Source organism: Nilaparvata lugens, chromosome 10 (genome assembly GCF_014356525.2).
Source record: "Nilaparvata lugens isolate BPH chromosome 10, ASM1435652v1, whole genome shotgun sequence".
NCBI classification, from domain to species: Eukaryota; Metazoa; Arthropoda; class Insecta; order Hemiptera; family Delphacidae; genus Nilaparvata; species Nilaparvata lugens.
Window position 1 is genome coordinate 2,175,885 of NC_052513.1, and position 19,721 is coordinate 2,195,605.

The 19,721-nt window shown below is 34.5% G+C and overlaps 1 protein-coding gene across 1 annotated transcript in view; it reads right to left on the reverse strand.

Moving 5' to 3' along the window:
- Window positions 1-2,190: 2,190 nt before the first annotated feature.
- Window positions 2,191-19,721, reverse strand: part of LOC111052032 (BMP-binding endothelial regulator protein) — a gene marked incomplete in the record, with an annotated part of 177,178 nt that continues 159,647 nt past the window's right edge. Inside the window, 8 exon segments of the mRNA XM_039436094.1 lie at window positions 2,191-5,339; window positions 7,199-7,436; window positions 11,619-11,744; window positions 11,746-11,825; window positions 13,003-13,275; window positions 14,723-14,910; window positions 16,991-17,150; window positions 17,742-18,007. Of these exon segments, the coding sequence (XP_039292028.1) occupies window positions 7,289-7,436; window positions 11,619-11,744; window positions 11,746-11,825; window positions 13,003-13,275; window positions 14,723-14,910; window positions 16,991-17,150; window positions 17,742-18,007 (1,241 nt within the window).

The following is a 19,721-nucleotide window of genomic DNA, read 5'->3' on the forward strand; positions in this document are numbered from 1 at the left end:
GAATTCTTCCAAAACCTGGAAACGAATAGTTATTTTGTAATTATTGTTATCATTTTTCAATTTTTTTCCAATGTTCAATTTAGTGTGTGAGGTTACAGTATGGTGTCAGTAGATGAGACAGTAGCTATAGATATAACCCTACACCAACAAAATACTCACACTTTTCTATTGTTTGCTATGTATTTGTGTATTTTTTCATGTTCTGGCCCTGACCCTTATAGATTGTTCCAAAGTCAACGTAATTCTCATTCACTTTTTTATAATCTATCCAATTTTCAAGACTCGAATCTTCAAGTTTTTATTAAATTTGAATCTTATTCTCTCTAGTATCATCTCTTACAAAAGTTCACATGTGTTACCAAAATCACTATATATTTAAAAAAGTATTAGAATACAAGTGTAGAATTTTGGAACAATTATCGAGATTGTTCAACAATTTTCACTAGACATTGAATTGAAATCTAAAAAAATTAAAGCTGAAAACGCATAGTCTAACGGTGAAATTTATTAATGGTGCGCCCCCGTTATATAGTTGCTAGTTCAATTGATTACAATCAAAGCGTTTCTAAATGATTGTCAAATATTTTTTACATGAATTCTATATTATTATTTTGATTCAATGTTAAACTTTGCAACGCTTCGATTTGTGTTTTGGAAGTAGTTTAGGGTCCCTTTTATAGGTACAACGGAGATCTTCAAGTCAACATCATCATCATGGATTCCCTTGACCTTATCGTAAATTTAAAATTTAAAGAATTAATATTGCAAATAGTTTTTGAATAATTGGATAAATTTCATGAATCACTTTACAATAATCTATTTTCTCAACTTTATCAAATTGTTTTTATGTAGAAGCCTGACTAATGTTTTATAATATCTTGTAAATAATTTGTTTTGAATTTAAAATAATATTTTTGATGTTAATGTTAAGCAAGTATTGCATTTTTTTAAAAATCAATGTTACTTTCAATCAAACCCTTCATTCTGTCTTTTTCTAAAGTTGACTCACTTGAAAATTATGATCTCATCCTCATTAGAAGCCCCATTCTCTAGTAGTAGGAAATATTAGCTTAGGTTTAGTAGTCAGCAAATTTTTTAGTTCAGAGTAGGGTTTCAGCATTTTTTAGCTCAGGTCCCTCTATCATCACGGTCAATTGGCCGAGGTTTGTGAGACAACAAATTATTCTATTATTTTTTATCAAATTTTGTTCCTTGTTGTAATATAATTTACACTATTTTCACAAAAAATATTGTGGACTTTGTTTTGAATTTGTTCTATGTCATGTGTATTAGAAAATATAGGCTCGAGGCTCCAAATGAGCTGGGTAGACTCGTATTATTGAGGACGCGTTTCTGCCAAGTGTTGGCCATCTTCTACAATCAGACTAATGAGATGGTCATTACTTTGAGGTTGAACATTGAACACTTTCTAATGTTCGGTACTCCTCGAAATAAAACACCTTCTTGACGATACCGTTCTCCTTCTTGATATCCTCTAGTTGTAAGCCTAAAATGTAAGTATAATTTCAGATTTATATGATTATTTTAATAATTATACTACGAGTATTTTCATCTGTTTATATTAGTTTTCCCCCATTAGTATAATATAGTTCTAAAACTATAATGATACTATAATTGTTATCAATTTTTTATCAATATAATTCTTGTGAATATTTGTTATTATTTTCAGTTATGTGAAACTAATATTGTATTAACTAATATTGTGTTCTTATATTATTTTCAGGTCAAATATCCATTGTAAATAATTATTCCTCATTCTTTATTATGTATTTATTTGTACACTGTTTTGTTCAACTAATCCAGAGTGTTTTAGAATCAATGTTTCAGGATTATATAGCTTTTCTATAAATTTGTAAATAAATTCAGCATGGAAGCAGGAATGATGAGAAGATAATATAATAACTGAATGAAAAAGGTGAGCAAATTATAATTATCCACATAATAATCTAAACTTGAGAACCATTTTCATTAAGGCATTTCTTTATGGGGAATTGTGAGATAGATTAGAATTTATTATATTGTTTGAAAACAGGAATATTTTGTAGGTTATACTCAGAAATTGAAAGTTGTGTTGGAAATTCATGATGGTAAAGTTCTAATTCAATAAATTTAAAACTAAACTTAGGTTTATTGAATTTTATGGGTCAAGGTATAAATAAGTCTCAAACATATTCTTCAATAAGAGTTTCATAGGTTTTCATTTATTTTCCTTTCACAATGTTCAACATTATATTATTGATTGTTTAAAATAAAGCTTGTTACTGAAAGCATTTGGGATAGAAATCTCCAATATCGTTATGTTCAAGTCAACTTATCGGCTATATATTTTTTATCCAAGCTTCATTCGTTTTATGCGTTGATTATAACACATTATTTTCATGATAAATTGTGTTTGCGTTTATCCTTGAAATCGACTTATAATCAAAATTGTTCATTTTTTATTATAAATAATCATTTGCTGCCATTCATATTATTTGAAAATTATTACTATTCTATTCATAATAATGTAGACTTATTCATAGCTATTGTTGCAATGCAATTTATATCCTATAAAAAAATTGAAGATTTGTAAAAGTACTACAAAAACTGGAGAACACTTAATTTTGTAACTAAATATTTCTTTAAAATTGTGCTTCTTAAAAATTATGCTTTTCAATGACTGCTTACCTACCAATCAGGACTTTGTTGATTTTGATACAACAGTTGACATAAATACGGTACAATCAAAAAGTTTAATTTCTAGAAAGTGGGTTTAAGAATTTGAAATTGAAATAATGTAATTCATCAAATATACTTCAACTACAGTAGCTCTTAACTAAATTGTCATGAAAATTGCATTGATTGATATGAACATATAAAGTTCCTAGTTTATAATTTATTGATATAAGGACTACTTTTTCAATTCATCAATAATATCATAGTGATGTAAAATGTCAATGTTTTCAACTACTTTAAATACGTGATGTCAACAATCAAACTATTTAAATTCCAATAAAAAATATTTGCATTAAATTATCTTTGGTAATAATATAAGAACAATATCTAATATGATACCATGAAACTTGTCACAAAATCAAAATTAACCAAACCTTAATATAAAAAGATGTACAAACATAAATATTATCCACCTAGTAAGTAATTGACAATATATAAGCTATAGTTCATAATATTTACACAACACTAACTACAATTACATCTATTTGCATTAATTTATAAGCCTAAAAAACTTAGATCACAATAACAATATTATTATAGTAAATTAATAATACTCAAGTTCCATCAAAGTCTTGATAGTCAGGTAAATTTCTCTGATAATTCTTGGGGGAGGACTTTTGTTTGTGATAAAATAGTTATTTTACAATCCCCTATAATTAATCGTGATGTATACATTCACATTTTTTAAGGAGTGATCCGTGGTCTATTGGATAGAGTGCTTGCGTAGCAGCATAGAGATCCCGGGTTCAAACCTTCTCACAACCAAAAGCTTTTTAACCAGATCACTCCCGTGTTATCGGATGGGCACGTTGAACTGTCGGTCCCGGCTTAAGTATGACAGTCGTAAGGCCCATTGACGGCTTAAATTATATATTCAGGCGGTGGGACCTTCCCGAAAGGGACTCCCCACCAACAAAAGCCATACGAATTTACTTTTAATTTTTTTTTTAATTCCTGTTAAAGTTGTGATGTAAAAATTGATATTTACAAATTTCTACAAAGAAAGCGGCGAATTCCACTGTGGACCATAATAAGAGTTATTCTATGAAATTCTTCTTTAAACAGGCTTTAAGGCTATTATTTGAAAGTACTTTAGGCTACACATTTGAAAGTGGATTTGAATGAATCATTGGAATAGTTTTCTGATGAATATCTTCTGATAAAAATGTTCATTTTTTCCACAGGGTCAACCTCAATGTACAGAATCATTAAAAAAGTGGAAACTACCATTGACAAAAATATAATAGTGAAATAAGATGACTGGAAAGAAAATGGATAAAAAATCGTCTCCAGGTAAGCACTATACCATAACTGGTAGTAAAAAATTTAATAATTTTTCTCTTGCTGTGGTTTTCTCTTCATGTAGGTTAGTACAAAATGAAATATGGATTTTTAATACAGAGAATATGATGATAGTACTGTATCCAGAATATTCTAAAATTAGTAACATTTAATATTTTACCTCTCGAAATTAAATTTGTAAATACCGTGAATTTCTCCAATACAGTTTGATGTTTGAGTTGGCCTACCTATCAAGACTAATCTAAATCCAACATTCGTATTAAATATATGTTATGTTTCATCAATCAATTTAATTCAAATTCTATAAGTAATTACCAAGTAAATAAATAAGTTCATCTACTTATTAGAACAATGATCCTAAATTTCTATCTAATAATAAGTCATGATGGCCTGCTATATCTACTAGGATACAATAAATTAATAATCATAAGTTTTTGAGTACCAGCTCAATTATTGTCATAATTTGAACAAAAGTTGTTCATCTATAATCTTCATATTTACAATTTTGACATCAATATTCATAATATCGTTTCTTTACATGATTCATGATTGGGACAAAACAATATTTTTCTATTTTTCATATTTACAATTCAAGTGATCAATAATCAACTAATAAATACTTCCATTCTCAAATTCATCAGAGTATTCTATTTTTCTACATCAATTTCTATTCTAAATTCATGTTGCTATCATTTCAAAGCCCAAAATTTTCTTATTCTTGAAAGTCCTATTTAAAATTATCTTAATTTTATCCAGGCTATATAATAAATAACCTTCAAACATTCATTTTATTGTCACAATTCCAATCAAAAAGTCAACTTTTGAAGTCGACAAACAAATTAAGGAAAAATTTCACAAGAATGTAATCCATTCATAATATCATGTTGATAGTCACAGGAATATATCAATATATTCTGATCGTCATATATATTATCATGTATAAAATGTATATAAGAAATTTGCTTAGCAGTTCTAATAATATTTTCAAAAATTTGTTCAAAACAAATAAGTACTGGTACTTCAAATTGATTCAACTTATAATATAAAACAATAAAGAGAGTATGTAATATCAACAATATACTAATACTAACTAGCTGTATTAGAAAGCCTTTTACAAGCTAACACTTATTTCTATTAATCTCAATGGTAATGTACTTAACGATGACAATCATCGGTTAATAATAGATAGTATTTTACACTAATAATACGTAAAACTACTTGTTAAAGTATTAATTGAGGCGCTTCTCTCGACCCAATGTTGGTCCATGGTTTTGTTAAGTAGCTTGAAAAACACAGTACACCTGCGAAACAAACAGAGAGAAAAGATTGATTTATTTATTCTGTTGAGAAAATATGGAGATTTATAATACAAATTATACTATATTATAGTATAAACATTAATACCTTTAGAACTTTATAAATAGTAGCATAAATATTGATGTTATTATAGACTAGCAGGTAACCCGTGCTCCGCAAGGGTCTAATTTAAATCTTAACAAAACCATAGAGAAACAATAGCGTAAGTAGATATCCCATGGTATAGGGAATTTATGTCGCAACTTTTACTGTTATCTCAAGCCGATTACCGTCGATTATTGTCAATTTTTACTGTTTTGTTGGGGTGATAGTGTATGAACGGCACAATTTGAGAGACTACCAGCGTCACACAGCTGCATAGAAAAGAACTACGTGAACCATCGGCTTGGGATAACAGTAAAAGTTGCGACATAAACGCCCTATACCATGGGATATCTACTTACGCTATTGTTTCTCTATGACAAAACTGACCTAATGATATCTTGAATTAAAAAAGGCATATACCCATTCTCGGTAAATTGAGAATCTACAGAGTGTCTCACGAAAAGTGTAACAGCCGAAGACCATGGATTCTACGTTAAATTTGCAACAAAAAATGTGCAGTAAAACTTTCTTATATCGACCTTAGTTTTCGAGATATTTCGATTTTTCGATATTTTTGAAAAACGTGCATAACTGGAAAACTATCAGTCAAAATCTAATTTCAAGGATATGGTTGGAAAGAGCAAGAAATTTACAATAATATTCATATAATTTGTACTTTTGTTTGAAGTTTTCGAACTTTTTATGAGCTTTCACACTGTTTGAAATTCGGCTTTGTACTCGATGAATGTACTTTTTACTTTCCTTGCCCTATTACCATAGGTAAGGAAAGTATTGCTTTCCGAAAAAAAATCAAATTTCTATACGTTTCAAACGGTTTGAGATATTGATATGCGATTTTTGTCATCCTTTTTTTATTGAAATTTTCTATCGAAATCATGTATCACATGACCACCTTCCTATTTAAAAAAATAAAGTTGCATTCAATATGGAGGATCCAAGATGGTGGACCAGATTTTTGAAGTCATAGTAAAGTATTTTCAATTTGAGAAGGATCCCCAATCACACCCACCATCAAATTACCTTTGTGTATGATACATTAAGCCGTTCTCGGACTTTTCACCCACTATGTATAATTTCTTATTTCATCTTTTGTAAGTTCTTAATGACTCATATTGAATTTGTATTAGCAACTCTCACCCGGGCACAGGACTTTCCTTGCAGGTGATTGGTTTCTTTTATTTTTGCTGAAAGTTTTGTTTTTGTATATTTATTGTTGTTGAAGAACCAATAAAGAATTTTTGATTTTGATATTTTTTATTGTGGTGATGAGTGACAAGTTGTGACTAGCTTTCGTACACAGAGGAGTGAGTGAGGAGGCTTGTTCCTCCTCATTGAGGTGAGGATTCGCATCCAGATATCGGACTGCTAGGATTGATTTGTGATTTGGCTACTCATTAGATTTTAGATTTAAAAGTAGAGAATCGGCAACGCTCTTCCCTATCACAACCATATATGAATAGGACCTCACTATAGATTTTAAATTCATTGATGTAGATAGTAGTTTCCAACTCCTTCTTCTCTACTACATCTTCATCTATATTGAATGATAATGTAAATATTCACCGTAGTCTTTCTTATATCACTTCGTATCCGACTCCTATTCGCGAAAAACGTTCAGCAACCTAATTTAATTTTTGTGAGTAGTATCTTGTTTACTTGTAACATGTCGTTCTATATTTTTGTGAATATTTTGTATGAATTTCGAGTGAATAAATTTGATTTAATTTGAGATACTCACTATTGTGGAGATGAGTGGCAAGCGCTGACTAGCATGAGTGTGCGAGGAGGAGAGTGAGTGAGTAAGTGAGGAGGAGGGCTGGTGTTCGCCTCAGTGAGGAGGCGACGCATGGCAGCCGGTGGCTCTCCTCCAATCAGGGAGCGTCACTCCGAGCCTGAGGCATTCCTGGGCGTAGGCGGTGAACGACTCACAGTAGCACTGTCTGTGCGGGCATTCGCACATGTCCAGGAGACATGATCTGTACAAAAATGAATGAATTACAATTAGAAATCGTTTAAGGATTATGAAAATCATGACATGTTACAAATTTCATGTAGAATTACATGGTCTTTGGCTGTTACACCTTTCATGGAACACTATAATATGACTAACTTAATGCTCGGTTTTACCATAGAGAAACAATAGCTTAAAATTATCTTTTCCTACAGCTACGTTGAAAAGTGGCCATTGCTGCACTGATTACAGAACGCAAAGAATCACTTTTCCGCTTTAGTGCGGGAAAATTTTTTTCTGCTCTCCAGATTTGCAACATGGCAACACAACATAGTTAGTAGGCTATATGGAGCACCAGTGCAGGAAAATCAAAATTAAGTTGGTGACAGTGACTGTGGTATAGTGTTGTGATGCACGTTATAATAATATTAAGGCAGTGGGCAGCGACAGCCACCACATTCACCACATCAGTGCCACAGCCGCCTTCATTCATTTACTACTACATTATTCAATTTTAAATAAATTAAGGTTTTTATCAATAATACAATTACACAGAAAAACATTTGTTGGATTTCAGGCAATTCTACCCATAATTACCCACTTTTCATATTCAATGGTAACTGTAGGAAAAATTTAATGTGAAATACGTGCGCAAAGTTCCTCTGCTGTACTCAAGAAACCATACCGCCCTCGCCTACGGCTCGTGCGTAAACGTTTCTTTCGGTGCAGCAAACTGTCACTTTGCGCACTAGTTGCACAAATAACTATTCTTTGTGATCATAGAGAAACAATAGCATAAGTAGATATCCCATGGTATAGGGTGTTTATGTCGCAACTTTTACTGTTATCTCAAGCCGATAGTCTACATAGTTCTTTCCCGTGAAGCTGTGTGGCACTGGTAGTCTCTCATACTGTGCCGTTCATACACTCTCACCCGGCCAAAACAGTAAAATCGACAGTAATCGACAATAACCGGCTCAAGTTAACAGTAAAAGTTGCGACATAAACGCCCTATACCATGGGATATCTACTTATGCTATGATTTTACCAAGCTCGGTTAAAGCGGGTACGCTTTAAAAGTGTGATGGATAATTTATTGATTCATACAATAAGTACATCATCAAAATGATACGGAGTGAAAAAATAATAACCTTGTTCTATTCCTCTTCCAAATGTAGATATAAGGTTACACATAGTCCGAAATAGGACTTGTTCATTCTTGTAGTGTGCACTGGAATTATTGATATCCACTGTATCGGCATAGGATGATAGGAATCATCAATTTCCCAGTGGACTTGTATGTAAATTGTATGTGCCTGATTTGTCCGCATGCATTGTAAAGTTTATGCACTTAACACTGTAAAATCAGTGGAAATGTAGGATGACATTGTTATTACTTATTCATTTTTACACCGCCTTCAGTAGTAGATAGCTGTGATTCAGGTATTCCGGTAAATCCGAGCAAATATTATTTGAAAATGCTTGGCGATGATTATTAATTACAGTATATAATTATTATTTAACGAAAATCCTAAATAAATGCTGCAAATCACCCCGAAGACCTCTGCTACTGCAAACATTGACAACAGGGTTAACAGCTAGATGGAAATTCGGTGAGAACTACTATCCAAAAATTAGTTGCCAGCCCGGGAATCGAACCCGGTACCTCCCAATTGCCAGTCAGGAATGCTTGCCCTTACACCAAACTGACAATCTCTGGATAGCAGCGCTCATGCATTCTCTATTTAATTCCATCAATTACAGTATATCTCAAATGTATTTTATTCATGATTTGATTTTTTTGTTTTTTTTTTGCTCAATCAATCAATTTTATTAGAAAAACATTTTTACCTTGTTGGGTCCTGCTAAACCCGTGGGTTTTTCAGCAGGTGCCAGATCAAAACAAAATTATTCACAACGTTGAATTAAAATTAAGTATAAATGAAATAAAATAGCTTATTTGTCGTGAATCAAGAGTAATATACAAGAAATGAAATAAAAGGATTACAATCATAATGAGAAATTAGAATAAAGAGAAATAAGGAGTTAATTAAAGAACTAAAAGGGGCTAAGGAAGAAAAGAAGGAGGAAATATTTTATACAATATTAATTATTACTAAGTTATTAGTCGTTCAGGCTGGCGGTAGTGACTTTACAACAGATAAAATAATTTGGAACCAGCAAAATAGGCTAATTGAAAAGAAAAGTTCATCGAACGCAGGCCTATTAGGAATTATTATTCAAATAATGATAATAAGTATTAATTGTTTATTTCCGAGTTCTATTATCACTGTATTTTATTCTCATTTTGATTTTACTGAATTGAAATCGAGAGCGAATTGTTTATTACATAGATCATTACATCTGTTTTTGAGTAGTCTCTTATGTGTGCAGGTAGTTTGTTGAAAAGGAAGGGTAGTATGTAGAACAGAGATCTTTTTCCATAAATATTATTAAATCGGGGAATTTTGTATATTATTAGTGACCTGAAATTGTAATGGGCAGGAGGAGCTGAAAATCTATAATGGAAATTATTTTTGAAATATACTATTATGTTGAAGGTGTGAAAATTTCTTGGTGTCAGGGTTTGATAAAAAATTATTAGAATATTATAAATTATAATTGAGATATAATATTTTGATAGCTCATTGAATTTCTTCATAGCCTACAGAAAAATATGGCAACGGTGCGGAGTAAGAAAAGGAATAGAGCTATCAACTCTACCCAATGGCAGACAAGGATAGGAAATCAATGTTAATCAGGTGCAGACTTGAACATAGGGGGGTGGCTATAAGTAATTAGATAGAGAGAGGGTTTACTAGAGAAGAGAGAGAATGAGTAGGAGAGAATGTGAAAGACAGAAACAATCAGAGAGAGAGAGAGACTGAGAGAGTGTGAGTGAGTGAGTGAGATGAGAAAAACGGAGAGAGAGGGACCGAGAGGGAGTGAAAGAGATAGAGGAAGAGGGAGAGCTACCATACTGGTCAGAGGTTGGTTGATATTTTTGTCATTGAGGGTAGATCCCGTTTTCCGCTTTGAAACCACGTGGTAAGGCCTACCTGCCTTGGGTTTTCCCAGGTTTTGTGAGCAGCCATTGCCGAGGTCTACCATTTACCATTCCACCAGTTCTCTCTCAGTCCTACTTCAGACTGTGCTTCAGTATCACTAGTAGCTCTCAAGTTGGCTACTTGTTTTTGTTATAGTAGTTTTTGGTGGATACTGGTGTATTTATTTTGTTGTAAAATAAATGGTGAATATTTGTAGGTGAAATAAATGGTGAAATATTGGTTTAATATTAGTGAAATATTTGTAGTGGATAGCCTATACAGTGTAGTGGTGAAATATTGTGAAGCAGTGTTGTGGGTGTAAAGTGGAATATCGCATTTTAGCAGTTTAAAAATAAGTAAACGAAAAATTATAGTTGTCTTCAAAACAATTACGTCTTCAAGGGATTACCAAGTGATATACGTCCATAAGGTTAGTACCCTGGTACTTTATTGTCAACTTGATTAGTGCATGTTACTACTCCCTGTGGCCAAAAACATTATTTACTGATTTATAGGAAATTGGTCAGGGAAGTGGAGCGTGGATAGGAATATTTTAATAATTTCTCCATGAATATGAGTCGCATCTGGTAGAAATACATCAAGAGATCATAATTTATCTTATTTCAGAGAATACATCAAGTGATTAACATAGCTGCTGTTCTTGTACATGCTGCTGGTGATTCTTTGTCGTATGATTAGTGCATGCTGCTCATTTATCATGAAATTTGACTGTGTCCAAAAACATTGAGCTCATAATCAATAAATAGGGAATAAGTTAGAACGTGAATCGGATAGGAATATTGCAATTTCTCCCTGTTTATGAGTCGCCTCTGGTGATTTTTTGTCGTATGATTAGTGCATGCTGCTTCTTTCTCATGAAATTTGACTGTGTCCAACAATATTGAGCTCATAATCAATAAATAGAGAATTGATTAGAGATGTGAATCGTGGATAGGAGTATTGAAATTTCTCCCTGGTTATGAGCCACCTATGGTGCTTTATTGTCATATGAATTTGCTGCTCCTTTCTCATAAAATTTGGCTGTGTCCAAAAACATTGAGTTCATAATCAACAAATAGAGATATTGCAAATATTGCAATTTCTCCCTGAATTTGAGTCGCCACCAATGTACAGACATAATATTGTAGTTGGGTACTCACTTGAAGTAGATAGAATAGTTGAGTTTCTTGTGGCAGGCGTGGAAAATGTCGGATCGGAGCGGTTTGCAGAGTCGGTCCCTGAATCGGCGATAGGGCAGGTGTTGGTTGCAGTGCGGGGTGCGGGGAGGGGGGGTCATTTGGCCTGGTGCAGGCTCGTTTGCCCCCCACACGCCAGGAGGCGCCGAATTTCTCCGCGTCCAATACCACCTGAGAAGGAAAAAGTGGATGTTAGTTGTTGTAGTGATATTTCTGAAATACTGTAATTTGCAATTAGCCAACAAAAATTTAAAAATGGTTTCATAAACTATAGCCTATACGAGTATACAGGGTGTCCCACGAAAGGTGTAACAGCCGGAGACCATGGATTCTACATTGAATTTGCAACAAAAAATGTCCAGTAAAATTTTTTTATATCGACCTTAGTTTTCGAGATATATCTATTTTCGATATTTTTGAAAAAAGTTAATAACTAGGAAGCTATTAGTCAAAATCTAATTCCAAGGACATGGTTGGAAAGAGGAAAAAATTCCAATAAGATTTCATATAATTTGTTCCTTCGTTTGACGTTTTTGAACTTTTTATGAGTGTTCAAACTGTTTGAAATTTGGCTTTGAACTCGACAAAAGTAGACTACTTTTTTCAACTTTGAACGCTCTTAAAAAGTTCAAGAACGTCAAACAAAGAAACAAATTATATGAATCTTATTGGAAATTTCTTCCTCTTTCCAACCATATCCTTAGAATTAGATTTTGACTAATAGCTTTCTAGTTATTAACGTTTTTCAAAAATATCGAAAAATCGAAATATCTCGAAAACTAAGGTCGATATAAGAAAATTTTACTGGACATTTTTTGTTGTAAATTAAATTTAGAATTCTGCCGTTACACCTTTCGTGGGACATTCTGTATATACATATACTATTTGAGGTCATAAAATTCATATTACTCATGTAAACTTTAATGCCCGGTTGCACAAAAGCCGGTTAAATTTTAACCGTGATCAATTTCACGAGAACCAATCAGAGAAGGCCTTTTTGATAAGACGGCTTCTCTGATTGTTCTCGTGGGATTAATCACGATTAAAATTCAACCGGCTTTTTGTGCAACCGCCACTAAGACTAGGACACTAGGTTCACTTATCTTCTAATTACGACTTTGCTAAACAATATGGATTTGCCAGCCCAGGAATTCTTTCGACTCTCCACTACTTTCAATAGAACATCTGACAGAATATCAGCGGCTTTTTGAGCGAGTTCCCTAGACAGGGGGCTCACCGGTATCCACTTATCTTTATAGGACTACTAGCATTAATGAAAGTCATAGTGCCGTACCCTTTTTATATTTTATCAATGAAAATATGTTTCGACTAGGAAATAGTAACTGACCCGTCCACGCTTAGTAGTCAAATCATCGCGGGCGACCGAGTTATAGTTTCCACACAGTCCACACATCTGTCCCTTGTAGCGGGCAGGCACTGACACCTCCAGGAAGCTGTTTCCGTCCCAGAGGATGTTGACGCCGACCGAGGATGCAGTCACGTGGAGGATCTCGTTCTGTCGGATTACTGTGACGCCGTCGCGGCGGAACGGAATCGCCACTTTCTGTCCGTTCACCTTGACGCGTTGCCGATCGCCCAGGTTCACCTTCAGGTCGCCTACCTGAACAGAAAACAGAATAATTAGGACGATACCATATTGAGCGTTTTTCAGGAGCCAACTTAATCAGCCAATCGGAGAGCTTCCTACTCTGTCGACACAAACACCGTCTGGAAACGTCTGAAAAAACGCTTAATTTGGTCTCGACCAAGGAGGATAAAGTAAGGTCTCAACATTACAATGAGATTCAGGTTGTATGCAGATAGACGGAGGAACAATTTCTCCAAGTTTTCGAATGTTGCAACGCACACAGACGAGGGAAAATCTCTTCACAGGTATTCTAATGCACAGACGTACGTCCGTCTGCAAATATTTGCACACGTCTGCATGCAGACTTTAGGTTCCACTCCGTCTGTCTGCAAAACGTCTGTCGCCAGTGCGTTTGTTTTCTGTACCATTGGTTTGCTGTCATTAGACAAAGCAAAAATAGCTCTATCATTTTTCAACTTCACACCGTTGTCAGATTGTAGACTATGTGGGAATGTGATTAACTACTTGAATATTTGTGTTTTTATAGAATTATTTTGTGAGTTTGAAGTTTTTTCAATGTTTTTACGAAAATTTTATTATTAATCTATCTAAATTTAAAATTGTTTGTTTTATTCTGATTTGTAGTGTCAGATTGATAATTTGGTGAATAAATTGAAATGGACATAACCTACATAATATTAGGACAATTTGAGACAAAATTAGGAAAATGAAGAAGTTTATCAGAGATTGACAATGGTGTAATAACCGAAACCGGTCTTTCTAAGTATCAATAAATCTGTGGTTTTTGACAATTTCTTAGTCTTTTTCATTCAAAATGAAGAAGTTTTGGGCAATAGCCTGTTTTTTCTTTTCCGACTATTGTATTCTTTGCTCTTTCCAATAAATAAATAAATATTTGCTCTCAAAGATGGAAATTTGATGAGAAATATTATTGAACTCAATTGAGCACAACTCCTAGCATAGACCTACATTACAAATCATCTTCAACTCAACACATCATAATAAATTGTATCAAATTATATCATACACATTAGTGTGTGATCACATTGGATGCGTATAAGTGCAAGTGCATACGCTCGGTTGACGTGCATGACCAAGCGTGCAGATGAGAAACAAAATCTGGAAAGAGCAATAGGAGGAGCCTTCACACTGTAAGCATGCACTTGCTGGTTGCGTTCAGTGTGAGTATCTATATGAAAGTCACAACGTAATTCAATGACACTTTTCCAGATTTTGTTTTTCAGCTCATAAATGATTCGATGTGCACTTGCATACATACGAATTCAATGTGATTACACCTTTAACGAAACCGTTAACTTCACCCTTACATTCAACGAAACCGTTTTAACTTCAACGAAACCGTTTTAACTTCAACGAAACCGTTAACTTCAACTTTAACTCCATCCTTACATTCAACGAAACCGTTTTAACTTCAACGAAACCGTAATTTCAACCTTACCTTCAACGAAACCGTTTTTGTCCAGGAAGAGGTCTTGGTGGAGCGAGCATCGTTGGTGACACGGATACTGAACGTATTTCCCACACAGTCGGCTGCCAACTGGTACTTGCACGATCCCTGGAAGCTGAAGAATTTCCCGTCAAAAGTCCTGTAATGCGGGTCGCCGAAAACTGTGCATACGCCGTCGCCTGCAACATTTAAAAAAGGTAAATTCTTGACCCAAAATTATAACTATTCAAATGATAAATTTATAAATTTAAAATGGTGAACTCATATGGTGAAATTATAACTATGCAATGGTAAATTTTTTGACCCATAAATTTATTATAGCTATTCGACTGAGAAATGTTCTAACTCAATAGGGATAGTCCACGGTTGAATAATTTCGCTTCGTAGGAAAATCTATGCTTGATGGGTGTTTATTAGAGTACATGCTTAATGGGTTCCTATTAAAGTACACCGTATGTAAGTCAACGCTACTACCTTCATGATAGCCACAATTGAGTATGAATAGGAGAGACTGCATGGTTCTAGTTGTGATATTATTAGCAATTTTTATAAAGTCTAGGCTACTCCACCGTCTAAAGGTCTACATTCTTGTACACTCCAATAAGAAGATCTATGATTCTGTGGGATTCTTTATGAGTAAGGGCCAAGCCACACGAAGCGTTTTTCCAGGCGCTTTCAGACGAGTCGGCTGGGCAGGAAGCTCTCCGATTGGCTGATTATCAGCTGATCCTCGAACGCCAACCCAATCAGCCAATCGGAGAGCTTCCTGCCCAGCCGACTCGTCTGAAAACGCCTGAAAAAAGGCTCTTGTGGTCTCACTCTAAGGCTACGAATAAAAAACGGGTCAGGTCAAGTCGATATGTATATTTCAGCTCGCTAACGGCCTAGTAACAGTCTATATTATCATTTTATCAATGTTTCCAAGTGTTTATTTATCATGGGACAGTTGTTTAGTGGCATCGATCTTCACCGCGACTTACTCATTTTGTTCGCACCTTCAGTCTAGTTTGACTTTACACATACTTCAAGCTGGAAATCCCTTTGAATGTGGCAACTTACTACTATCGTTAATTTAAGATATTTGAAGAATTGTGATTCTTCATTGTCTTTAGTCTTGTCCTCTCTAGTCTTCATATCTATCTAGATATCTTGTATAATTATCTTCTTCTGTTGTTTTAATCACCCATAACCCTCTCTATAAATAGATTTCCACTGACGGCTGAATGACATTGTATAGTTTATAGTTTTCCACTGTTTCCTCTGTGACTGAAGAGACTAGTACCATGATATTCAGTCTCCCTAAGGCTACTTTCACACACTTTCGGTTCGGTTCGTTTCGTTTTCGGCGAATTCCGATAAGTGTGAAACGATGATTCGGTACCGAATAGCAACCGCATAGCACCGAACGCCTTCGACACGAATAGGTTTCATTATATTCGAATTCGTTGCTGGGGAAACAGTAAAAACAAAGTCTTTTACACACGCTTGCCTTTTTTGTTTTTATTTTAACCTGATATCGTGATTATCTGTTTCAAAATTTTCCAAATCAAAATAATATGTCAATTCATTTCTGTTGGTTCACAGAATTTTTTTTCTCAATGAATAGTTTGCTAAAAAAATATGAAAGATATAAATAAAAACTAAGGGAGAATTTTCATTTTTTTCTTATTTTTCCACGAATATTACATGATTTCATCAATGGAGAGGAAAGATGAAGTTTATATACCATGTGTCAAAACAAGGAACAAATTTTCAATTAAAAAAAAATCTCTCTGAACATCCAAAATTTACATAATCAAAAAGAAACTATTCAAATAACTCACAATTTTTAATTAACTTTGAAATTTTATTGTTCAAGAAATAACATCTTACAATTTAACACCAGCTGTTATATCTAAATATACCAGCATGAACTGTGAAAATCCAAACACAGCTGTGTTTGAGAAGAAAATACCTAATTAGAACCGTACGAATTAAAACCTGACATGTATGAAAGCCTCATTCGTTTGCGGTAACGAACCGAACCGAACCGAATGAAACCGAAAGCGTGTGAAGCTAGCCTAATCCAGTCTCCAGACTTCACCATGATCTTTTATAATATACTACTCTTCTATTATCTATGTTCTTCTCAATCTTTCTCTGCAGTCGATAAATTTTGCATCTTGTTTCATGTAATATAAGTCATCCATTACATGCTATGAATCTCTTGAATTGACTATATTATGATTGACTGAGTGAATTGCACTGCTACCAACTTACTTTCAACACATTTGGGACAACACTGGCCGGGCTCCCGCTTGAGATGGAAGTTGGGTGGACAGGGCTTGTTGAGTTGGCTGCACTGCACCATGGCACACCTGATGTGGCCCTCCTGACAGATGCACGACTTGCATTGGTCCAGTTGCCATGCTTCACCGTCCTGTCAATCAATAGAATTAAATTAGAATGAATATTGGAATAGAATAATGACAATTCTACTGAAAATGTTAGGGTTTGCAGCCGTGAATTCAGGAGTGCCCAACCACCAAGTCCAATGATGGACCCCCCCACAAATCCCTTACAAGCCTAGTGATGCACCCCTCCAGGATATCCCAAATTTAGTACTAGCCACCCCAAAAAAGGCATTTGAAATCTACAACAGGGTGAACGGAATTAGATCCTTGAATTTAAGTTGAATAGAACTTTGAAATATGTCCATTGAGGACTAATATAAAAGTTTGGAGTTTCATGTAGATTATTTTTTCATAGAACATATTTTGCGCTGAACCGCTTAGTTATCGAGATATTTTGGAAAAGTAAAATTTTGCACCTCTACCCCTCCTTGCCCCAAAACCCGACGCTCCAAATGGTGAAACTTTTTATCAGACCATGGGGATGAATGGGGTTTGAAAGGAAACTTTCACTTTGGATGTTGAGGTTTAAAATCTTATATTACACCGTACTAATAACATTGCATTGGGCTCCTGAAATAGATGCGATTGAAAATAGTACACTCGTATTTTAAGCGTACCTTGTAAGTTTGACCGTTGACCGCACAAGTGGTGTTGACCGGCAGTGCAAGGGGACAGTAGGGACAACAGCGCCCGGGCGTGGTCAGCTGGCGGTCAAGCGCACAGGTGAGCACCGGACAGGCGGGCCGGTGGCAGGTGGTGGTGCCATTCAGGCAGGCGCAGCTGGTGCAGCGGTCATCGTGCAGCGTGAACTTGGCACCTGACAGGTGCAGGCTATGACCGAGCAGGCAGCGGCCCTGTGGGGGGTCCATCAGTTTGCGCGAACCTGGAATCAGAAACAAAAATTCGTTGGAAATTGTTTAGAAATTAGGTTGAGAGCATGTAAAATGAGCGATATTCACTTCAAGATATCAGTTGATCAAGACCTAATTAAGTTGAGAAAATGATAAAATTAGTGACATTCACTTCAAGATTTCAGTTGATCAATAACTATAGTGAGGTCCACGTTATAATGGCAGTGTTTGATTAGCAATGGTATTGCTATCCTTGTCTATCATTCAACAAAGTGGATACCGCTATCTCTTTCTCGCTTCGCTCTATTGCTAGATCGTCTTTTAACAATGTAGAATTAACAAAATATTTAATCTTAATTATGAAAATTTATCATGAAATAATTGAGAAATATAATTTCTTGTTTAATAAAATATAATTGATTATTTTAAACGAGAATGAACAGTTGATATTACATCAATAAACCTGTATAACAAGACAGAACTTCGGCAATGTTGTTCTGCTACACTGCCATTATAACGTGGACCTCACTATAGCCCGGGTAGACAAATTAAGTACGTACCTCAAGTTCATGTTGTTTTTACAAAGTCCAGCGGTTATAGTATATTATTCTTGTTCATGTGCCTGTCCGCTTTCAGACGTTGGCTACCATGGAGGCTAACTTCACCCTATTCACAGCTGTACCAAACAATTCCGTGTTCTGAATGAAAACACAAAATGAAATTATCAACCACTTTTATTATTATAGGCTACAATACTATAACAGAACCTGATGGTTTCGTGGCTGAAGCTGAAGATGTGGCTGGTAAAACCACGAAACCAGGCTCTTTTATAGTATTGTATAATAATAAAAGTGGTTGGCAATTTCAATTTGTGTTTTCATTATGGAAAAGTACCACATCACACACAACACAATTGTAAAATTCCGTGTTCATGGAGAACCAGGATCTCAAATTTTTCAGCCATGAAATTCATCTTCTGCCGACCCCTCTCCTCATATTACTCTTTCTTGCAATATGCACTGTAGGATATCATAACAGTTGGCTTTCTCATAAGAAGCCTTCAACTTTCTCGCTTTTAGACTATTCAGCAGCTCTTTTTCTCCACTCATTCTTCTAAGAATTTCGGTATTAGTCACACGATCCATCCATGTAACCCTCAAAATCCTGCTATACAGACACATCTCATAAGCCTCCAGTCTGTTTTTGTTGCAGCTTCTGACAGTGTCCATGACTATTATTATTATTATTATTATTATTATTATTATTATTATTCAATTATTTCCGAGTGCTTATTTACAAAGTGAGCATTTTTTATTGTAACCTAAGTCGGCCATTGCAAGACTTTGGTACCTGTCAAATTTAAAAGGATCAAATCATTGATAGTTTGGTCTAGTGGATCAAAAACTAACTTATTATTATTCGTCCAATTTACCACCCACGGAAGGGGTATTTGGATATGTCGATAATTTATTCAAATCAAGTCCTATTTCAATTATTTTTGATAGCAAAAAATACATAAAATTTATACATAATAATACTGAGCAGCAACCTAACTCATCTCGTAATGTGCTTCAAATTCATCAATTGAGTATGCACAAATGCTTAAAAGCTGCTCCTTCATCAATACTCTTAATTTACGTTCTGTATGTTCTCTTATGGAAGCTGGTAATTTATTGTACAGTCGAAGCCCAGTCTTCACTTCTCTCTCATACGTGGTGGTCCTGTGTGTATCATCTCGCAACTCTT